Below are 24,916 nucleotides of genomic sequence, written 5' to 3' on the forward strand. Positions count from 1 at the left end.
ACTGCCTGATATCCTGCTGGCTTACAAGCTTGCTACAGACTTTTCTGAAGCCATTTATTCCCAAATCCTCACACAAGTGCTCCATTTTGCAAATGCCATGCTGCAGATGCAGCTCCCACCACAGTGCTGCCCTTCAGCAGGAGGATAATGTAGCTGCATGTTTACACGTCCTCCCTCTCAGAGGGAACATTCAGCTGGATTCACTCAAGGCTCCATCCTTGCTCTCTGCAGAGCTCTTTTGCTATCAGAGGAAATCAGAGCCAAAACTATTTGAATATCATAAGCTTAGAATTCCACAAATATTTTGTGTGTGCAGAGGTAGTTATTTTAATGGTTCTTAGAAATTATTTTAAGGCAATCAAGAGAGATCAGGAACTCCATTCCCCTTTTCCAAGACTGGATAAAATACATTTTAGGCTATTTGTGACAGATATCTCAAGCATCCCCTAACTGTCCTCAGTGACAGGGATAAAGAGCTGTCCAGGTAGCCAAAGCAGAAATCAGCATTGTTTATAGTATGGAGGAAAAAGGCCATGGAAAAATCTGCAATAAGGGCAAGGGGAAGCTGTGTTGTGGCATTTGGAGATCTGCCCTCTCCTTCCCACAGACAGATTCTGAGACCAAGCTCTGTAGCTGTCCCAGGAACAGCCTCGACTGAGTAATGGGCTCTGTGGCAGGAGTCATGTAACCCTTGCTCTTATCTACTTTGTAATAATTGCAACCTAAATATTAAAGCTCATTCCTACATCTGCGTTACTTTCATGTCCAGAGAAAATTAAGTATCTCAGTCTTAATCTAAATCTAGCAGATATTGAAAACAATCAATTACTGTCTGTCATTTCTTTCCTTTTTTTTTTTTTTAAATGCTAAGTACTTCATATCATTATTAGGCTGTGTTCATTCTTCTCTGTCCTGAACTAAATAAACTGAGCCGCTTCAAATTTTTCCTGCAAGATCACATTCTCCTTTTTTTTTTCCCTCCTGCATTCCCTAGAGCATTTTCAGCTCTTTTACATTTTGTTTAAAATGTGGTACCCTAGACTGGGAACATTGCTTCAGCTGAGGCATCATCAGCACAACATTTTGAGAATATTTATATTTTTTACAATATCCTAATATGTAGAATATTTGTATTAAGGCTCTTTAATCTGATCTCTTGATGTTTACTTTTTTTTTCTTGTAAATATTTGGTAAAGCTTAATGAATAATCTAATCTACTTTCAGAACTAAATCATTTAAATATGTAAATCTACATTTTTTTTCTCTTTTATCCATTTACTGCCACAGCAATTTCCAAAGCAAAACACAGTTTTTCAGATACAGAAGACAGAAATAAGACTGGATTGGATCTTATTGCCCATTGGCCCAAAAATGAGTTTGGGGCCATGCCAAATCACTGTTTTTCCACAGTGACAACCTAAAATGAGCACAGTTGTACTCAAAGTGTAGATCCTGAGATGAAAGCTAATAAACTTCCAACTCCAGAGAGATTTCACCCTCAATGTTTCTAACAGGCTCAGACACAGCAGCGCAGCTTCCATCACAAATCACTTCACACTTCTGATATTTTCAAGCAAAAGAAAAGCAAGAATTGACTTGAAATTTCCTAGCCAGAAATAACCCAGAACATTTTTCTAGTCCTTAAAAAACCAGATCTAGCACCAAAAACCTTTCAGACTTTTCTCATTGTATCATCATTCACATATTTAAAAAAAAAGAAAAAAGAAGAAGAAGGAAAAAAGAAAATGAGGGAGAGTCAATGAAAGGCACAGCAACATTTAAAGAAACTCATTCTGAGTCACACTGAAGATGTTTTGGGGATTTTCATGCACACACAAGGCTGTAAATTAATAGGGAGTTCTGCCAGAAAGCAGAGTATTAAGTATTTCCATTAGTTCCCTCTGCTGTGGGAACAGAGCGAGCCAATCCATGCAAAATCTGATTCCATACTTTCTAAAATGCTGTTTCCCAAAGGAAAAACAAACAAAAAAAACCCACCTCTCAAAACAAACAAACAGGAAAAAATCACAGGGAAATTTTTCATTTGATGTTAATAAGCCTGTATATTATAGTTACCATGGTAAAAGTGTTTGTAATTAAGAAATCCAGTAATTTCTAATGATAAGGTAATAGCAGAAAATGAACAGAGAGAAGTACTGATTCAGTTATTTAATAAAAGTAAAATATTTATTTTTCAGTAGAGGAAATAGAATTTTCATCTACTGATAAACAGAGATAGAAGCCACAATCTGTTGTTGATAAAAATTATTGACTACAACAAGTGGAAGACTGAATATAGGGAATCCTCACACAGAACTGTCCTTAATTTATAAAGCTTAGCAATGGACATCTGCCACTGAAATTATTTGTCTGCACAGATTTATTTTTCAGATAAAGGATCCTGAGAAAGCTTTGTTGTCCTTCCAGCAATCTCATGAGAGTATTATAGTAAGCACAGTATTTTTTTCTAATCTCTGTGAAAAACACTTTTCCTCAAAGTCAACAAAATATCAGGACATGCTACTCTGCAAGGCATTTGCAAAGGCAGGGAAAACACACATATTGTTGCATTCCTGCCTTTCATATAAAGGCTCATTATATTGCTTTGTTTACAGAAAAATGTTCTAAAATTTCATTTTAGAACAAAAATTGAAAATTATAATACATCCATGCTCTTTACAGAAAATGACCAATAGCATCTATATTGAAAGACACAAAGTTTAAACTGAAACATAATTGCTTGCCATATTTGTCTTTCCATTGAGAGCTTGCAAAAAGTCAATCAAAATTCAGCTTCATTATTCTCTAGTAATACAATATCCAAATAAAACCTGGATCTCTCTTCTTGAATACCAAAGCAGCACATTTAATGACAATACACATAGCTTATCTCTGCTTAACAATTAACAGGAATATAACAACCATTACAATAATCTAACTTTTCTCCTTGTCCAGGAGATAAGGACACACAGGCTTTAGTCAAACATCCAAGAAGGATGCCTACTTTTACAACTTGGATCTTTTAATTTGGCCAAAAGTGGCATTAGCAACCACAATCTTTAGAGTTTTGGTACATCCTGAGTTTGTCTAACCCGAAATGTGGCTGCATGTTCCCCAGATCATGGGGAAAACGGGCAACAACAGCAGCCACAGTAAACCACAGCAAGGGAGAAGGTGTAGGAATCAGAAGCCCACAATAAACAAACCAAAAATACAAACTTGACACCTCTCTCAGTAGAAGCTGTGGTTGCTCTCTCCTACTGATTGCAGAGGGATCTCTCCATATTTTAGGGCTATGGACACTACATGGTCAACTTTTTTGCAAAGGCTGTCATGCTCATTTCAAGATAAAACACATGAGAAAAACCACTGTTAATGTTTGGAAATATAGTCCACTGAAGGGAAAATAAATTAATCAGTTCTCAATACTTAAAATTATAGCAATGTATTCATATTTATGATTGCAGCTTCAACCTTGTGCAGCATTATTTGAAGTTATTATCCAAAGGACCCAACAGCTCATCTGCCCTTGTTCTGTTTGATCTGCAATCAGGGATTTATCTTGCTGGCAGCAGAATTCTTTAGCAAAATGCCCCTAGAGTCTGATTGCTGCTAGATCGCAAGGATCTTCCTCCTCCACAAATTATGTATAGCTGGAACCCAGCTGACCAACAAACCCCAACAGCAAAGCAGAAGTGCAGAAGCAAAGAGCAGATGCTCTATGCCATTCACTGTACATATTTATTGGGATATATCTGTCAAAGAGTTGGATTCCCTAAGAACAAGTGCTGAGAAAAGCCCAAGAATTAGATAAATACAGGTTAAATTCTCCAATTAACACTAGCAGAGAACTGCCTCAAAAAAGCAGAAGCACTATTAAACTATTCCACACACTGATTCTGTGTGGTGAAACTAACTGAGAACAAATGCAAACAAATGTAAATGTCTGAAATGTGAAATGTCACTAACTTCAGCTTCCCTGTTCAGCCCATGGAAAGGGACAGGACTTCACTACGTGCTCCAAAGCATCCAGCGGTGGAGTTCACCTCTCTCCACTCTCCTCCTCCTCCAAACCCTCTTCCCCAAGCAATTTTTCCCAGAATATGAGTTGCATAATGTTAGGCTGTACAAATACACATCTCAGTTTTCCTGAAGCTGGAAACATTAGTCTGTATACCAATATTAGATTTATGGATGCAAAAACAATATCCAAAATGAACAAGAAACTCTGGAAAAACATAAAGTCATGGTTTTCACCAAAACATGAAAAACATTTTGAGGGATTTGCTAAATGCTACTGCTGAATATTATATTCTGTGGCTTATAATGGGGAGTAAAAGTTCGATAAATCACTCTCCTGCCTGACAAGGAAAGCATCTATTTTAGAATGCCTCAAAAATTTGGTTGGTGTGTCATTATGATGACATATTCATTTTCCCCTAGGCCTCGATATTAAAATGCAATTTTATAGATGGTATCATAAATTTTAAGAACTGTATATGGCATTGACATTTGCCTGAATGTTCTTAAAAATAATATGAAAGCAATGCATATGAAAAAAAAATAGGAGAAACATGTCCAAGAAGAACAGAGCAGATGCATTTGCTCTATGTACTACTGTAACATCAGCAGATTTCAGTATTTGTGGAACTTTTACAGCATCTGTCACTTCTAGAAATATCAATAGTTCAAATTACATTTGATTAAGTACTTGAGAGTCACTTTGTTAAAAGAGAGATGTGCATGCAAACCTAGTTTAAATTCATTCAAATAAAACCCAGATGAAGTGTTGAGGTCACATAGATAAAAATATTAACACAAAAAAACCCCAAAAAACAAGGGAAAAGGGGGTGAAAAAGAGAGTTTTTGTGTCATAAAAGTGCATATTTGCAGAAATAAGGTGCATATTTTCCCCCATTAACTTTTAAAAGAATCTTCCATACTTAGAGCCTAGATCAGCAGAAGTTTCAGTTATTTAAAATCTGGTATGTTCACAAATTTCCTTTTTAAACTGCTGTCCTGTAGAGTCTGATCTAAACAGGAAGAATGAGCACCTGAAGTGTGACCAGCCTCAATATGACTGATTTGTATTTTAAAAGTAATATGAGATTTTGGATCTCTCCTAATTTCAAGGCACAGTTTAACTATCTCAAACGGCAGGATCATCAGGGTCACTTTCCTCTGGCAGAATAGAATAATTCAAAATTGCGTACCATTTCTAACAAATCAGGGATTAAATGAAGTCCTCACTATTTCTTAGCTTAGCTTATGGATATGAACCTAGAAGGAGATGCTAAATCTTCAAGGTGATTAATTCAAAATACCTGAGGCCTTTTAGCATTTTGACTAGGAATATTTAACATGGAATAACTGAATTTATTGCTATACTAAAGTTGGGTTTTAACGTTATATAAAAGGGAGAACAAAGAAAGTGATGGATGAGGTCACTTGCAAAAAAAATCTCTCTCTAACCAGGGTTTGGAGAAAAAATCCTTGAATTTGTATATGGGTTGGTTACAAAAATAAAGGATCAAGTTTGAAAAGTTAAATACTGGAAAAGTTAAATACTGGATCATGGCATTACTTGGAACAGTTTCTTTGGGAGAATAAAACATAGTATTCTTGTTTGCATAATGATTATTTTTGGTAAGAGCATTTAAAATCCCACTGTCAGTGAACAGAAGAGGACTGACTGCCTTTGCCTCAGTTTCAGTAACACTCCTATGCCTGATAGAAAGAATTGCTTATTATATATTAAACATAATTTAGTTCAGCTTTGTCACCCAGAGGAACACTAATGTTCCAGGAATCTCACAAAATTTCAAGACTGGGGTCTGGAGCCATTCTCCTAATTTTAGTTCTTGTTAAGAAAAAAATCCACCATATTTTACCCTTCACTTTGTAACTGAGGCAGTTTGAAGATGCTCAATATTTCAATGCAATCTTGATATGGAAGACATGGCCACAGAAAACACTCAGCTAAAGAAATTTTGAACATAAATGTGCTCAAATCTAAAGAAAGCCCTGCCTGCAGTACCACTGTTACCTCCCTCCTGCAACTAAACTGAACACAGCAATAAATATGATGCTACTACACTTACATTAAATATTTATCTACACATCTTCTAGAGAAATTTGCATTCATTGAAGTAAAAAAAAAAAAGAAAATCACAATCTCAATTGGAAGAAGGAGGAGAGGTTTTAGAAAAAAATTACATGGGCTTTTTGCCAATAAGCAAAGGCATTCTGACAGGGAACGGGTATTAGTAGGTACAGATGGTGAAAGAGCAGCAACACTCAATTCCTCTGTAGTAACAGTTGCCAGACTCACTGATTTCAGAATTTTTTGCCTATTTTATGCAGTTGAATCTTTGCTGTTTGGATTAAGCCTTAGACTTTTATATGAAATCTGTTATAAGTGATGGGTTGCCAAATAAAAAACACAAAGCTCTAGCAACAACAAACAAAAAAAATCCCACTACAAATGAACAACAAAAAACCTCAATAACCCCAAAATAAAACAAAAACCCCAAACCCCAAATCTATGGATTTTGCACTAAGTGTTGGTTTTGTTCCTTTTTTCCCCTCTCAGGGGCAGGAATAACTCAGTTTTCCATTTTATAACAATGTTCTTGTTTCTTTCTGCCAGATTTAAACTCTAGTAGTGATCTGCAATAAACAACATTCTGGCACAGCTTAATTTTCAGTCAAATCCCTCTAGGGAACAGAGTGATTTAACATGAAATGTGTATCCCATCCTGCTGCTTACTGTAATCTACTCAGACCAAATGGGGATAAGGAATACTTACTTTACACCAAATAAAATGAGATGTTTTGGCCAAATTTGAACTCCAATGGAAGCATTTGAAAACATTAGCCATAATTTTACTTTAGTCTCCCAAGTCAAGCTAATAAAAACTTCAAACTTCTCCCATTTATCACTGCTCCAGTTTCTGCCTCCAAATCCATTTTGCTTAACACAGAATATTGTCAGTCTTATAAAAAAACCTAAAAATTGAACTGCAGGCTGGGTACTTTTTTGAAGGTTTTCTGAGGGAAACTAGGACTGACAAGTCACATTCATGATCTTAAGGAGAACAAGAATACTGCATACACTTCGTCTGTGAGAGGCTGCAGCTGGGTCAATGATACTTTCATAGAACAAAGTTTGTATGCACCCAAAGTGAATTCCCCCCAAAAGAAAAATCACCTGAAAACATGCAATACAAGAGGGAAAGAAAAAATTATTCAAAATAAACTCTTAAAAATGCTTCATATTGTAGACAAATTATCTAGCACATAAAGTTTACAGAACTAGAAATAAAAAACCACTAATATGCTTCAGAGTGAAGGTACTCTGCTCTTGTCTTTCATGGCATTATGTTTTTTCAGATACTATGGAATTCTTCTCCATGCTTTGGCATTAAAAAGCTTTCAAGCCTCTGTGTTTATTTTAGATAGAAAGTATAGTCCCCAAGCAATTTTAAATGTTCAATAATAAACAGAATTATTGGGGGAATGGAAGCAACATCTGCTTTTCTCTGTTACAATTACTAAAAATGAACACCCAAAACTTGTTGATGATGTATTAGAGATAATAACATGTGATACCCTCTCAAAGTTAAAATTGCAAATAATTGTAAAAAATGAATAAATATCAGGATATCTACTAACCCTACACATTTTAGAGATGATGGAAAACTTCATGACGAAACTTTTTCTAACTCCAAGAGAATTCTAGAAATAACACGTCAACCTTCTTCCTTGTTCAGTGAAAAATCTCAATTACATCTCCAGCACTTTTTAGGTAACTGCATTGCCGTTACTTTATAAATGCAATTTTATGTTTTATCAGGAGTATGAAATGAAAGTTGAGATCTCATGAAATATTATAGAGGAGTTCAATCATTTCTGAAGAATGCATCTTGTGGATTGGAGTCAGAAAGCTGCTTTCCTATTGACCTTCTAAAATCTTTTTTTATCAGTGGAAATATTCTGTGTTTGAGGAAATATTCTGTATTTGAAATTTCCCTTTTTTTCTGGCACATTCTTGTTCTTTCAGTATTGTATACACTGCATTTTAAATAGTATTTTAAATATAAGAAAAAAAATAGGTGGTTCTTGCTTTTGTGGTAAGTATCTAATTTTTCCTGAGATAAGAGAGCTTGGATTCTGGCAAAATAAATCATAAGGTTTATCAAAATTCATTCCTTCTTAAAGGTCAGTAACCATTGGGAAGTAGAAAAAACCGGTGAGATAAGCATCTGAACTTGAGTTAGGAACATCCAACAATTTCAAAATTACTTACTCTCATTTTGAAATCAATGTGTTTTATCTCTATTCTGTAGCTGCCACACTTCACCTTTTAGTCTTTAGGTACTGTTATACTCTTGGCTGACAGACAGTAGGGCTTTGTTATTCAATTTCTATGCTCTGAACCAACCACATCTCTGATAATCTAGACAAACTCACCACATTGTATTCTGTTATAGCACAGAATTTTCAAACATGAAGCCTGGGTGGAATATTTACACATCAGATACTCCTTTCTTATATTTCCTTTTCCTTATCATAATAATCTGATTTATGATGACAGAGAATTTTGTCTACCAAAAATCCTTCACAGATAATTATAATTTCCATGAAGTCAAACTCAATAGCTCACAGGGAGGTTTGAGAGTCAATTAATAAAGGATCAAGTTCTTGGAGAGAGGAAGCATTGAATGCTCTCCACACTTAGCCATCCAATTATATTTTATAGGTGCAACTGCATCTTCCTCTCTCTTAAAAGATTTGATATCTACACGTGCAAACCCAAAAGAGAAAGTGAGAAACTCATAAACTGATTTTTAAAAATTAACAACATGTATAAACTACAACAATTGTACCTGCAACCACTGGAGATTTCCTGTCATCCAAAAGCTGAATAGCAGTGCTGGCTGTCACCACATTGCTCTTGTTGGAAGTTTCTGTGGAGTGTGTTTAGGAGGAGAAAATTGAAACAATCTATTGCAAAATGAGGAAATTTAGGGGTTTTTTTCCCCTGGTTTTAGATAATAGTCAATGTGGATATAGTGTTCAGAAAATAAAACAGGCAACATCACATATGCACAGAACATACTGGCACTGACATTTTAAATTCCCCAGCATGCCAAAAACAAACTTAAAACACTGAAATGAGCCATCAGATTTTGCCTCCCCTGCTAAAAGGGGCAGCGAAGGTGACAACTGGCAGGGCTTCTCAAAAATATGGACATTGACTCTGCTGGACTTGTGCTGCTTAAAATACTTGTTAAAATGTAGTTCTACCTACTACAAATACTAAATACAAAATACTACCTACTGCAAATACCAAATGAAAAGTGTCACACTACACTTTGGGGGTTCACTTGCAGCCCCATGAAACACACCTGTCCAAAGTAGCTGCAAATTTCAATGCCTATTTCAGATCAATATTTGAGATCAGCTACAAAGCCCACTCTGTACTGACACCCTTGGGATCCTTTCAGCATCATGCATGGTTCAGGATTCAAGGAATGACAAAATTACAGACCTGTGCTGAATGGGATTGAGTAGACAAAGCTCCCAGGTATTTGTTCAGCAGCTCTTCTGTACCAGAGTGGAAAATGATCAGCGTTAAAAATGTTCTCCTTATCTTCAGCTGTCAGGAAGTCTCTTGAGAAAAAAAGAGAGAAAGAAAATAATTGTTGTTTGTTGCATAGCACATAATGGTTTCTAGCTTTGAAAAAAGCTAGAAACAAAAAAAAAGCAGAAGTCTTTTACAAAAGAAAATGGTTTAGCACAATTTTTCTAATAATACTTGCTCAACAAAAGAGCTAAATTTAGTTACTGATAATTATTTGTGACACACAATAACTTTTATTGTGAAAGACATAAAAACCGCTATAACCAGTACCTCTAAGTACCACTGAAATTGTTTTTAATTATTTGTGTAAATAAAAAAATGCTTAAACTAAAAAGCCTTTTTCTTTCAGCACAATATAAGAACTGTTAGCTCCACAAGGTGGAAAAGGCACTGGAGATTTGCTAGTCTGTTACCACTGGTGATCACTCTTAGGTAGTGAAAAAATTTACAGCCTATGTTCAAAATACAATGTAGGGGATGGTAGAGGACAACCAAGTACTTTATTCCTCAATAATTTCCACAAATTCTGTCTGTTGACAGAAGAAAATTTATGCCAAGAACAAGTATAATGTCCACTCCATTGTTCTGGTTTTCTGTCCTACAGTGACAAATTGTAGTGCTGTTGATGTCACCTACTTGTACAACAATATCTGTCCTCAGATAAGCCCACAGAACTTTATATTCAATCAAGTTAGTTTATCAATAAATATCAAACACAGATTTTCTTTTATAAGCATAATACCTCCACTAGATTATATCTTCTCCAAGGAAAATGGGAAACTCTTGTATGATGAAGTCTCCCGATTGCTCTTTCACCCAGTCCAATTCTGTCCCTTGGGTTTATTTCAACACCAAAAATATTTTCCACAACAATGATGCAAAATCCCTGAAAAAGCCTAGAGGTATTTGTTTTAAGGTGGTGTAGTAAAAGATGCAGCATGTTTGTAATTTCTCTGAAGAGAGATGTGAGGCTGCAGGTGTGTGTGCAGGGAAAGCAGATTTATAGGCTGCAGGTGTAAAACAGTTCATTGTTCTAAATGTTCCAGTCAAAGAACTAATTTAAGGGATCCTAGGATATCTCTCTAACTTGCTCTGTGTGAAGGCTTCATAAAATAGTCTATTCTTTTCCTCTCTTTTCTCCCCTGGCTGCCTGGCAGGGTTTGTCACTCACTGGTTGGTCAGCTGCTCTGGCCCCACAAACAGGTTGATCCGAGAGAGCCCAGTGCGTGTCCCAAGGAAGGCAACTTCCACCCCCTTGTCAGAGTTCCTGAAACACAGCAGAGCCAAAGTCTGAGACAGGAAACAGATAGAGCTGCTTCACTGCCACAGAAAGCACAAGTGTACACGTCTTTAAGATTATTCTAGGCATAGTTCCCTTATTTATTGATTTACTTTTAAATACTGGTTTTAAGTTATAGTCATCTGGGTTTTGAATGGTACGCAGTGTAGAATTGCTATTTAGACTAAGAATCACTAAAAAGCCAAACACAATAAATTTTGTAGGATTTGTAGGAAGGGATTATATGGATAGACTAATAGAATAAAAAGGTGTGGCATAGCTACATACAAACTATTTAATAACCAGTGATACACAGTGATTCTGAGATGAGCAGGAGTTCCCAGTCCACTCAACATTTCTGTGCTATATTTATGCTTCAAGTCATAGCTGTGACTATTGTTTAGGTAAGCAAACATTTTAGAACAGACAGCTGAGAGTTAAACTTAGCTGTCATCAGAACAGGCTTTAGCCTCTAAAACTTGGGAAAAAAAACATGGTCATGGCAGACAGCTCAAACTGAACTCCTCTGCTGCACTGTTATCAGTACCAATTCTTATATGGCTGCAAGAACTTCAGTCCCATTACCACAAAACCAGGGACCAGAGCCATTTTCTCGTTTCATGAATGAGACAAGATAAAGAAAAGTCAGAATCTGAAAGGGCTTCAAAAGTCTCCCCCTGGCATCATTCCACAGCTGTCCTTGTGCTTTGGATTTGTTATTCCATTGTGTAGGATGACACCTTGCACCTCTCAATGGCCACAGTTTATTAACATGCAACAACTTCTTATCTTTATCTTCCCAGAGAAGGCTGGATAGCTCTCTGATGAAGAAGGTCTTATCAGGTTGCTTTTATTTATTCATGTTGCTTGTATTTATGCTGTACAGCAAAGTATTTTTTCATTCAACTTTTAGAAAATGGTTGAAATTGAGGAAAATCTTATCAGGATAATCTCCCAAATTGCCTTTCAACCACTGCATTTCATGCAAACTGCCAAGCTTAATACCTGTTTACTCCAATATGGATAAAATCTTGTTACTTAACACCTTAGTATATCATAGCACAAATAAATAAAGTAGAAGATATAAACGCTGAAAAGGACTGGCTAATTTCCTGACTCTTCCTAACAGAACCTAGACCCCAAGTAGTTCTGGAAAATAAACATAACAAGGATTAATAAAATTATTTTCCAGTGCAAGTTTTTCTATATAAAATTTATTCTGAGATAAAGAACCAATTGCATCAATAATTTTGGTAAATTTTGCAATAAACTTCCCAAGTGCTCTTTGTTAAAAATACACAGAAGTATAAATTTCAATAAGGGTACAATTTCACCAGTTTTACTGTGAAAATTTCAGCTAATCATCATGACATACTCTATAAGATAAACACTTCACATTGAACTCAAACTTGGTGGCATTTATGATCAGAGACTTAGTGTAATATTTTCATGGATTTCAGGATTTGTTAGATATTCTACCAGATCATTAACATAAATAATAAAAATGCAGCCATGAACTGATGAATAATGATGGACACAAAGATAACTTACTCTGATTTATTCAATGCTAGACTGGTCCAATAAGCTTCAATTGGTGCACTCACAACAGCATCAAACAAAACTTCCTGGATCAGTTCTTTATCACCTACCACAGAACAATAAAATCAGTAAATGTATGTGCATATAAAGACTTTTTAGATGACTAAACAATAGGTTTTTCTTACATTTTATTTTATCTGTGATATGCTTTCAAATTTTTTGCACTACAAAGCTTTTACTACATAATATTACAATGTCTTTTACCACAATGCAGTTTTTTTTCACATAATTTCATTTCATTAGCAACAATTTTTGGTCAAAATCCAATGACACTCCACTTCATGTAACTCATTCATGGTTATATTATCTAATGCTCATGTCTGCATGTGCCATAAGATTACAACAAGTAGGTCTAGTCAGAGTCACAAAAGCTCTGCATTTCTGCAAACATACAGAATATGCACCATCTGATCTTTTAATTCTGCTTTGCAGTTCAGAAATGCTAATTACATATGCATCCTCCCCAAAATACTCATGAAATATCAGGTATACTCTTTAGAGGCATGATCCAAGGATTGATTCCCATCTGTCCTATTTAATTTATAAACCAGATGGGGTGATAATCTTGCAAAGTACAGCTACACAAGAACAGAAACTTGAATGTTTGGTACAGGCACATAGTTTACTGTAAAATTTGAAAAATTGTATCATAATTAATACCAATAATAGTAATTCTAATAAATAATAATATCTTTATTGATACCCTGAGAAAAGCTTAAAACCATATGAAATTGCAACATCAGCTAAGCAATCCTATCACTGGTTCAACTAAGTAGCTTTGCATTTTGTGGAAGGTTAAGTATGACAGTTTTTGGCTGGGATAAGCCTGCAAATCCACATTTAACCAAGTACTTGCATTGGAGAAGGGGCTCCTTCACTGGTTGGACTAAGTAGATATTGCATTTTTTGTGGAAGGCTAAGTATGACAGTTTTTGGCTGGATAAAGCCTGCAAATCCACATTTAACCAAGTACTTGCATTGGAGCAGGGGCTCCTTCCCTGTGAGGTAGCGTTTGATCGCTTCCAACTGAGTCATCTGCCGGTGCTCAGGGTGCAGGTCAGTGTTGCAGTAGGACCTGTGAACACGTTGTCAAAACAGTAAAAAGTTATTTCTACAAGCACAATCTTTCTTTGTCTTTGAACAGAAAGAATTGGGCTCTGCAAGCACAAACAATATGAAACCAAGGAGGGTAACAGACACTAATTTCATGCTTTATTTAAGGCTTACCATTCATCTGCTAAAGATACATCAGGGTGTTCTAAATCATGTAAACCTGTAACAGGAATAATAATGGGTTATTTAGGGAGAAGTCTGGGTAACAGATGATTATTTGCATACACTCCATAATATAAACCCTTCTTGGAAAGTGCATTATTACCATAATGAAATAAATCACAGTAAACTATGTTCAAATGCACTTCAGGGTCTAACAAACCAGTAAAACTAGTTAAATCAAATCTAAAACTGAAAAGGTATGAAAAAAAATTGTGCTGATATGTTTAACTTAAGTGAGTTATTCACATAATATATTTAAAGTTTAGAAGATAATTTGAGCAAAGACAAATGCAAAATGGTAGCAGACTCCTGTTCATACTCCCTTGTTCTCTTTGGCCAGTAAAATTCTTTATGCTAAAATACACACTTTTCATTTCATGTGATCTGTTCTCCTCTCCTATAAAGAAAAAATTCATTAAGGACAATTCCCTCAAAACCTAAGCACACAGCCGATGAACACGATCACCAATTTATGGGATTGTTCAGAAAAGGTTTTTTGTACTAACAGGTCACACATATGCTTGTAAATAAGAACCATATCATTAGTTATATAGCACAATAAAAATGTACTTTGGCAATTTTAAAAACTCTTAAACCACGTATCAATAGACAATAAGCAAATAGAGTTCAGAAGGCAGCTTCTGGGTCTAACCCCCTGGAGTACACAATGAACAAGGACAGAGCAACCACGACTAAGGAGGGCAGGGAAGCCAAAACTGAACTGAAACTGTGGTCCCTGGGGAGGACAGTGAGATGAAGTGAGAGAGAATCAGTGAAGGTAAGAGTGGGAACTGTTGTGGTTCTGTTAACACTTCTGGGGGTGCATCTGGGACTCAGACTGACTGAGATGTGCAACTGGATTAAAGAACATTGGTGACAGGGATGTTGGGAACAGTCTGGGGAGGGAGTAGCTCCAAGTCTCCTGTTTGTCTCCTTTGTAGCTGCTGTGCAGATACTCAAACTTCAAGGCACTTCTTTCACATCTCTCCTGAGAAGAACATATGTCCCAAAATACAGCCAAAGACCTGAAGAAATTAGCTGTCTTGCTTAACAACACTGATAAACAAGAATATTTGGAAATAAAGACTTCAGCAAAAAATCTGAAAGTGTTCCTCTATTAAAACACTTTTTGCTCAGCAGCTTCTAAAATTTTCAACCTTCCCTCCAACACTCTGAAATTCCTCCACTCTCCTTCATCTTTAGATACCTTCTTGCCAAACAACTTTATGACTCACAGTTGACTCCTCCACTCATTTAGTTGGGGACGTATCAAAAAGCAAAACCAAGGAACAGTTCTTTCCCTGGGTACTTCTACTACTATCAGAAACATGCAAATCCTTGTAGCTAATGCACATACCAGTTACAGCTCTGAAAGATTTCACAATGTATAGTCTGTGAACAAAACCAACAGCCATTACAGTGCTCTTCGTGGTTACTTCATTCACAAAACACCACAAATAATTAACACTGGGCTATGAGTTGTTCTCTGAAATACTGAGAGAAGAGGATGGAAAATGATCACATCTAAAGAAGAGTCACAAACGGTCTGACTATGACTAAAGCCATGTGAAGCAAAAGATTTTTAAAGAAAAAAAAAGGGCTAATGCTCTTCTGGAATCTGCAGACAGGGAACTACCAAATTAACAATAAAACTACTGTGTAAGCCACATGAGAAGGTAGGTATCTTACCTTCTTCTACAGTTACATTCCCTCTGAAGAAGTATTTTCCATGTCCTCTAGAGAGAGCCACACCTAAACTGTGCAGAGAAATAAAACAGACCTTGAAATCTGTGAGACAAACAATAGCAGACATTCAGAGCTATTTTCATTTTTAACATTTCCAGCTCATGTACTAAGATTAACTTAAAACTGTTTGTTTCCAAACCCTCACCAATTATATTTATTGTTCAATTAGTTGCTTCAATGATGTCTCAGTTCTGATGTGCCTGCAACAATTGGCTGTATTTATGTGTGCTTAGAGGTGCAGTAAACCATTATTCCCTGGCAAACTAATAAATGAGCCCCTCTAAGCTCACTGCTGTTCACCCAGCATGAGATTTCTTCAGCTGAGCCTTGAACATGACCATGGCCTCACAATGAGGGAGATAATTTTTCGTAAATCAGACGAAGCTGTTGAGAAACTGCAGAAGTGTGGGAATTGATGGTGCTACTGACAGGAAAAGAATTTCAAATGTGACAACAGCATCATGACTCCTCCTGGACTAATTTTTCTGTGTTTCATATTTTCAGCTAGCATAGCTCTTTTGTATTGACTTCAGCTTCATAAATTCTCAACAGTTACACACTGTGTTTTGGTCTGGTTTTCAGTCTACCATTTAAAACATCCAAGTTTAATGAAGTGGCTGGGGGATCCCATGCCTCTTGCTATTGAACACAAACACAGAATACCTTCTGGCATTCATTCATTCATTGAAGGGGATTATCCTGAGCTAGGAATCTGCAGTAATCAGCAAGACTGCAAATTCATGGGCTAGTACTTGAAGTACATGGAAAGGCACCAAATCCAAGAGCACACAAACTGCAATCAACAGCTCAGTCTGGGAAAGGGCTGAACACTAAACATCTTTGACACTGCAGTGTGCAGTTGTCCCAAATCTACACAACAATCCAAAACAAGACACATACCATGTTGAAAAAGGAATTTTCCTAACTATATTTTTGTCCTTAGCACCATAACTCACACTACACACATGTACATAGCCTGATTTCTGTTTACCTAATAGTGCAAGATGCCAGTGCCAAAGAAAAATAAACAAAAAAGAAAAACAAACAGCAATCAGAAAAAAACTCCACAACATGAAAACAAAACAAAAAACCCACTGAGTATTATCACCCATCAGTAAATTTTAACATGCATTAGAGGTCAGAGGAATGTGCCTATAGTTTCTCTGTGCGGTGATGTAGCTCAAGTTATGTGAAACTCTTCCATTGAAGAAAATTTCATTTGAGTGTCACGACTGCCAAACTCCTGCCTCAAGTGCAAAGTACAGTTAGGGCTCTTATGTTAGCAGATTATTTCTAGTTCAAATACGAGCATTTTTGAAGTGACTACCTGTTTTTCCTTTCCTTTTTTTTTTTCCTCCTAAAATACATGCAAAAATTACCAGCTTACTTGGTTTTAGTTATAGAAATCCACTGAAGGTCGTTCAGAGAAAAAAACCATCCAAACCTCAAATTGGAAGTGAAATACTATCTCGTTTTACATTACATTCTTGTTGTGGAAAAAAATAATAAAATGGGGCTCAAGATGTAGTTACTTAAATGGATTATAGTATTTATAGCTCTCCAAGTACTTGCGAAAGCCTTTCGTTCAACGTAAACCTCAACTGAATATTTTTTCAATGAAACGTAAGCCATGACAAACACTGGGAGTTTGCCTGTGTGAGCTTGCACAAACTTTCCATCCCTGGAAAAGCTGAAAGGAATGCTGGTAGGCTCCTTTTCCTTGCTATTTTCAGCATTGTCCAGGGATATTTCATTGTCAGCCTTTGCTGATGAGCTTTTAATGAGTTCACAGGGTCTGTATAAGCACAAATCCAATGAGTTGGGTGAAGCGTCCATTTATTATGGTGGGCTCTACCTGAATGGAGTACCCTTGATGTCTGTATAATAGTAGTCATTTGTCATCACCAGGACCCGCTTCTAGATTCACAACAAGAAAGTCAGAAGGAGAGAGGGGAAGAAGTTAGTTTGCTGTAAGAAATGTATAAAAGATCAAGTGGTTAGTCACTGACATAATTAGAAGCAAAGTTTACATTCAGTGAGTGAAAAAAAAAAATACTGCAGGGAGCCATATTTAAAGCCAACCTTTAAAATAATTTTAAAATTATCTGCTTGTGTTATATTTAGTTGGAATACTATTATAGATATTTTACCCCTTTGTCCACTGTCTTCTTCACTTCCATGGAGAATTTTCCTGTTTTCCGATTCACCATTGCATTTCGAAGCTGAAATGAATGAACTGTGTGTCAATTCCTTTATTTACTTTTTCTGTAATCCTTTAAACTCTGAGCTCTCCAATACATTCATCTGGCCTAAGTAGCACTCAATTTTCTTCATTACAATAATTCTACTACACACTGGAGAACCCATTTACAGATTTTATTAGTGACTGTATAGGTCAAGGCTCCTGCCATACTATTTCAAGCTGAAGTATATAAGACAGGAGTTCTCAGCATCCTTCATAGTAAAATACCTTTTTGTGTAGTAATCTGTATTTTATTTAGTATGAACAGTGTGACTACTATTCTGTATTTACTGCATGGCAAGGCCAGGACTAGATTCCTAGCTGGATTTAACTGGTTAGACCAGTGTTAAAATACATCAACATTAACACAGATAACAAGAAAATAAAAAGAGTAAAAAACCCTTATCTTACACTATTTATTCTGCTTAAGAATCTACATTGGGCTGCATCCTTAACGAGCACCAGAAAATTTATCCTAACTGCATCAAAAATTAACACTAGCTCACAAAAACCAGAATGGTAGCCCATTGGATCAGTAACGTGATCCAGGGGGAACACACAGCCAGAGCGCTTCTCAATTCCCTCTGGTTGTCCATTGGTGTCCAGGCACCCCTTGAAAGGTATTGAATTTTAGCTCTGTAGTGGAGTCTTAGGCCAGTCACAGATTTAACAATTGGCCTGGACCTCTCCACATCTTCCAAAAGACATTTTAAATCCCCTTCAAAAATGTGTTTCATTGCTTTATAAGCCAAAAATTCAGAGAAGCTAGGGAAAACAGAAAACAAATGGAAAAGGGTTTATATACAATGATTTAGCTGCTGCTCTGCAATTTCAATCTGTTACTTTTTAGATCACCACACAAACACACACACTTTTCCTGTAACTTTCTTTTTCTACACAAGCTACAGGCTCACAGATCTGGGAGCTGCCAAGTCCCTGGTCCATCATCCCTAAAACCTCTGCCCTTAGCACACCTTGGTGCTCCCTGCCTTCCTCCCAAAGGACACACAACCTCTCTCACAAATGAATGTGCCATGATGGTGAAAAGATTAAAAAACCCCAACAACCATCCCCCAGGCCTGTAAGCCAAAATGACCATCAGAGTCCCCAAGGATGAGGACAGGGTCTCTGGGCTAAAACTGAGGAAAGACAAGACAGGTGTTTTGAGAAATTCTCAGCCTTCAGGTTTTGAATTTGCCTATTCAGCAGTTCACTTCAGGGAAGAAACAAAGTTGCTGCTTAACAGTTATACCATCCATAAATGGTAATATTAAATTTGAACATTCTAAGATTTACTAATGGAAGACTTGAGTTATTTTGCTTTTTGTGGGAAAAAGCACCTATAGATCTTTCACAGCTGTAATTTTCATTACAATTTGAAAATTCCACTATTACAAATCAATTTAGCATTTAAAATGCAGGAAAATATTAGCAAAATGAGCATTTTTATGTCTCTTCTATTGCATATCTCTCTAAACACAATTTTGGACATCATGTTCCTGCTGAATAAATATCTCCTGTTCTACAACACCTCATGCCAGATTGAGAAATTCAGTTGAGTTTTAAAGAGAAATTGTGAAGACAAATGTCAAAGTGCTCTGCAGGCTGAGTTAGTATGGAGGGGAAAGAAAGTCACCAAACTTGCCAGTGAAATATCTACTTTTATTCTCACAAACAAGTTGAGCATGGCTGACTTATCAAAAATTGCAAACATTGCAGCTCTTTAAATTTAATTCTAGGGCATCTAGATTTGAATTAACAGTCTTACTCCTCTGTCAGTGAGTGTAAAAGAATAATTTTTAGCTGGAGGCATATATATAATAAAGCATATATTTTGCTGTAGATTTTTTTAACAATACATAATAGGCAATTCTGGAAATAGTTTCCTATTTTAAGTTTTGTGGTTTTGGACTTGGAGAGCTGGTCTTAATTAACCATCTACTTTCTAACATTTACAGAACAGTTTCATTTATCTTTAACATGGTTTTCATTTTTCTGCTATTGGTGCCTGTCGTTGTCCAAGCCCCATTCCTCCCACAAGCCTCAGGCAAGTCATAGATTTACTAAAAGGATCTCCAAACTCTCAGTAGTGTTTAAGATCAAGCCTGCATGTGGGATTTAGAGTTTTACTCTTCTCTTTTTTTTTTTTTCCCCCCTGCTTGCTGTGATTGCATTTCTTGGCTTTGTAATCTGGTTTCTCAGCTCTTCTGCAGTTTCATCTCCCTCCTCAAATGCATAAAATAAGCACTGCCTCAGCTGGCTTCAAGCCCCCAAACATTCATTCATGGTCTTTTTTTTTATTTGGAAAAAAATTATTTCATTCAGCTAGAAATTACAACAGAAGAATTTTAGGTGAGTTAATGAGAAAAAGGTTTCTATCCAAATTGAAACTTCTCCTCTTTGGTACTGTATATTTGCAAACCTTGCTGGAAGACACTGTTAACTTAACAAGCTCATGCTAAAATCTCTGTTTCTAATAAAATGCCTTAACAGCAAGATAGCAGGTATTGTTAAAGTGGAAAATGAGCTGATATATTTATGACAACAATATTTCACAGTGAAAAAAGTTCTAACCTTAGTTTGGCCACCTTTTCCTCATTGGATCACTGAAGAAAACCCATGTCTTCACCTTTCAGAGTAATAAGCATTATTGCTCCTTCAACAAAATATCTTTCAATCAATTCCTAACAACTCAGTTTCACTGCTGCACTATGAGATCATTCTATATTCTTGGAAAACTATGTAACCATGAAATTAATGTGGCAAAAAGTAAGAAAATGTCTTAATCAGCTTCTACGTAAGTGTTTCATGGGAGAAAAATATACCAGTAGTAGTCTATGTTATTAAAAGCAGCTATATGAATACATGAATTCTTTGCCTCTGCAGTTGAATAAACAATGCTCTACTACTCAAGCTTGAAAAAAATCAAGAACATCAAATCCAAGGCGCTGGGTGAAGCAGAGCCACGTGTAACTTGTTTCTGTGTTACAGTTAAAAATTCATTTTTAAGAAACATATTTTATAGGTGAAAGAAACATTCAGATTAAATGCATGTATATATTTTTCATCAAAATGTGAAATAAAATTTTTGCAGCCTTCAGATAAGACAAAGCTCAATTTTTTAAGAAATTTTCAGAAAAAGTGATGGAGCTTAGGGGTCTCAGTCAGAGAAAACTGAATCTGGACTTTCATGTGTACTCAGGTAGAATCTCAATTATAAATAAAAATTTACTTTCAATAACACAGAAATAGGTCAATGTCCCATTATCCGAATCACTGAACTTCTACTGAGATATGATTACAAAATGGAAAATTAAGCAGAGGAAGTAATGGAAGAAATATGAAGGAAAAAAGAAAACAAACCAAGGAAAAATAACAACAAGAAAAATCATGAAGGTTTAAAATCTGTAACTACAACAATAACATTTGAAAGGACAGAGGAGATTTTAAAGGTCATTAGCAGAGAAACTGATTGAATAACAAAGGATCAAAGTTAAGAGAAAAAGCAGGGTATAAACCATGAGGCCAATGAGATTGGCAAGATTGCAGAAGGCTGCTACAATATTTGAAAATCTTATGAGGAAACCTTAAATAGTGTGTGCATAGAAAATGACACAAAGCCATAAAAATGTTGAAAAAGTTTGTGTGTGCACTCCAACACAAAACTGCAGCTTAGGAAGTGAAGTGGCCTCTGAGGAGAGGCTGAGGACAATCTATCACCTGGTGAAACAGACCTTGCCTGAAACATAGATGAACTGCTGCACTATTCACCAAGGGGGTGGAGAGCGTGGGGAATGCAAGATATATATTTTGTAAGGGAGAAGGAAAGTACAGACTTCTGTCAGAACAGAGATCAAGAAATTAGGACATCTGAAGACTGACAAGACTCCAGGGGCTGCTGTACGTGATCCATCCCAGATTTCGGAAGGACACGACACAGTAAATATGGGAAGCTTCAGTGGATGCATTCAAACCTCTCTGGAAAAGCAGAGGTATGAGGGACTTGAGAGGAGCAAGCACAGCACTGATATTTGAGAAGGGATCCTGGAGACATCTATGAAAAATACAGACATGCAGTCGTGACTTTGGCAGGAGGGACCTTCTGGGAAAAACTAAATTATGGGACAGAAAGGTGAACACCTGGAAAGTTACGATTTAATTAGGGACAGTCAGCACAGATTCACACAAAATGGATCATGCCTAACAAATCAGATTTATGAAGGAAGTGACAGAAGGAAGAGGCAAAGGTTAAGCCATGGACATAAGGAAAGCTTTTGATACAGTACTGCAGAAAAGGCTAAGCCTGAAAGGTAAGAAAGAATAAGATAAAGAGCAAACTACAGAGTAGATGGAGCACTGAAAAATTAGGTTAATGGAAAGCTTTGTGTGATAGACACAGAACTCCTGGTCCTGCAGCTACCCATGTGTCTGAAATTAGAGTTTGGAGTGAAACTCTGCTCTGCACATAAGTCAAAGAATCCAATTTTGTTTATTCATCTTCGTAATGTAAGTAAAAGCCTCCCATTACTTCCATTAAGGAAAAAAGGATCTCATGGAAAGAAGTTAGACTAATTTCTGAGTTTCATCAGTTGTCTGGGCCAGCCCTGAGGAGGCATTCTATTCCTGTTTCTGGTGCTATATTTGCTATCCAGCACAAATACACAATGGGATGCGTGGAGACTGCAAGGGTGATGACTTTTACCAAAAATACAAAGAGTCTGTGTTTGTGGTGTATGCATACATAAGGAGGAAGCAATGCAAAACAGTTATAAAATTCTGAATTAAATAAAAGGGTCTATTGTCCTTCCCTGCCAGAGAGCAGGGAAGGCCAGAGGCCTCTCTAATGACTAGTTAAACAGTTTCCAGGTACAGTAGTGGGATGGAACAATATCTTCTGACAGGGTTTTAAAACCCATCACTTACCACATCATCTCTGTCTTCCCACTCCACCTCAGAAAGATCCACACTGCTGTAGTTGGGCTTTCTTCGTTTCTTCCCCTCTTCATACTGGTACAAAAAAAGGTGGAATAATTAGCACAACCCATTTTATTTGCACAACAGAAGATTTTCACATCAGAAGATTAAAAAAAAATTCTAAATGCATGCTGATGGTCTGCAATACATTTAGCAGTAGGTAGCTTGATTCCCACAAAATGCACCATACTGCTGCATAAATGCTCCCTGTGAATTAAAAAACCCAAAACTCATGATTATTTGCATCATGTCTTGCCATGATGCAGAGCTTTTCTTGATGGACACACAGGGGGGTCAAACTCAGCTGTTGTATGTTCTTCTCCCCTGATGGAAAATGCACGAGGCCTTGGATCTTGAAGTTTATGTTAAATATCTCCAACTGGCTCTTTCAGCTGTACAGGAAGTTATATTTACTGTAATCTTATCAACAAAATGTTTACCCATTTCACTTCAAACAAGATAAGATGCAAGTCTTTGGGAAGTATGGTGTTAGCATTTGCTGATATTCCATTTTATCTACAACTTCATGGGGAAAAGTAACACAGTAATAATGATAATGTAGGGGTTTTATCACTCCTCACTGTTACGCTGTAAATGGCACATTTAAAATAAACATTCTCGTGACAAATTAATTTGACACCGAGGTGTTTATAATGTGGGGAATTCTGCCCTCTGCTGAACATTCAAAATCAACCTCTTAGTGCAACCACACAAACCTGGAAGAAAGTAGTACTTAGGAAAAATAAAGAATCTGACTGGATAAGTAAAATTAGGAGACTACATTTGAAAAAAAAGTAAATTTGGGAGAGGATTGACATAATGTGAAATCTGGTCTTTTATCAGGAGAAACCACAAGTCTCTTTATGAGGTATGACAGGAGACATTGTGATGTGCGAAATATCCCCAAATTGCTTTTGTGACTCCTCAGCAGCACCACAGAAGGATTGAAGCTGTACCTGCAAGGCAATATATATGGTTGATTCTCCTCCCTCAGGCCAGGACCAGCTACACCATAAAGCAAACCTGTCAGTGTCTGAGACAAGCAATTCATCACCACAGCCAGCAGTGCAGGCACTTTCAATCACGTTCTGCAGATTACACAGAGACCAAGGGAAAGCCTTGCTCTCTGAGCTTTGAGAAGGTTGTTCCCATCCTTTCTCCTCTCTGAATTAAAAGTTCTCATCTGAATCCCACAGTTGCTTTTGTAGACCAAAATACTTAAAAATGGGAACAACAAAAATCTTCCTGAACAGAAAACTTTTAAAAATATCAAATATAACATATTAACACAAAGAGATTTTGAGATTTAGCACTGTAAAGTTTCTCCCAGCAAAGGCTTGACTGAGCTTCCTTAATTTTTGCTCAAAAAAAATTGGATACTCCAGTTTTTCTTACAGACAGTTCTCTTAGGAAATTCTGTGGAATAAAATCCCAAGAATTGTCATTCTTTTGCATAAAAAATTCCCAGTAACTCCGTTGGTGTAAGTTCTGAGAAGGGATGCAGATGCAATTGAAAAGTATTTTCATGTGCTTTCCTTGCCCTCTGCTGAAACCCACCGTTCTTGTAACAAGGTTGTCTACTTCTTCTCTACTACTATTCAGCAGGTGGGTAGAGAGATGTAAAGAACTTCTGCTTTCAGCACATGCTCATACTCCAGATTTTGAATTCAGGCAGCTCAGTCCTACAATTAATTTTTGCTCTGTGACAGCCCTGATAGCCAGAGAGATAACTATACCCAAAAACTGAAGTACAAAATTTGCAGCCAATATAATTAAATCTCACAAGAATAACATATGAGAGGATAACATCCCATTCATTACTAGAGCTTGATTTCTCTAGCTGGGATTTTCCAGTCTTTCATTATGGCTACAGCTATATCAATATTATCTTTAATCTTCACAGGGAGTAACTACATCTATTCTCTGTGGCTGTACCAATTAACCAAATAAATCTTTGATCTGATTCAGTCATTCTAGAATAGAAATGGTTACAGTCAAGCTCTGAAATACTGAGGGCTGAACAGTGTTACAAGGACATGAGCTGGGATCATCTGAGTAGAGCAAACAGCTCCTGTACTGATTCCAATGTTTAATTACATCCTCCCTCACAGATGTTGAAGAGCTTCTGGGCTATACTGCATTCTCAGACAGGGAA

The 24,916-nt window shown here is 36.6% G+C and overlaps 1 protein-coding gene across 1 annotated transcript in view; it reads right to left on the minus strand.

Moving 5' to 3' along the window:
- CACNA2D3 (calcium voltage-gated channel auxiliary subunit alpha2delta 3) overlaps positions 1 to 24,916 on the minus strand; it is a 383,943-nt gene that overhangs the window by 70,069 nt on the left and 288,958 nt on the right. Inside the window, exons 18-27 of the mRNA XM_054281044.1 lie at positions 22,711 to 22,794; positions 17,696 to 17,767; positions 17,401 to 17,462; positions 15,489 to 15,556; positions 13,752 to 13,797; positions 13,502 to 13,599; positions 12,477 to 12,570; positions 10,818 to 10,913; positions 9,554 to 9,675; positions 8,889 to 8,969 (exon numbers count right to left, since the gene is read on the minus strand). Coding sequence (XP_054137019.1) covers positions 8,889 to 8,969; positions 9,554 to 9,675; positions 10,818 to 10,913; positions 12,477 to 12,570; positions 13,502 to 13,599; positions 13,752 to 13,797; positions 15,489 to 15,556; positions 17,401 to 17,462; positions 17,696 to 17,767; positions 22,711 to 22,794 — 823 coding nt within the window. The remainder of the gene's footprint in view (positions 1 to 8,888; positions 8,970 to 9,553; positions 9,676 to 10,817; positions 10,914 to 12,476; positions 12,571 to 13,501; positions 13,600 to 13,751; positions 13,798 to 15,488; positions 15,557 to 17,400; positions 17,463 to 17,695; positions 17,768 to 22,710; positions 22,795 to 24,916) is intronic.

The sequence above is a fragment of the Melozone crissalis genome, unplaced genomic scaffold (assembly GCF_028551555.1).
Source record: "Melozone crissalis strain CALT ecotype California unplaced genomic scaffold, PUWL_Pcris_2 ptg000029l_1, whole genome shotgun sequence".
Lineage (NCBI taxonomy): Eukaryota > Metazoa > Chordata > Aves > Passeriformes > Passerellidae > Melozone > Melozone crissalis.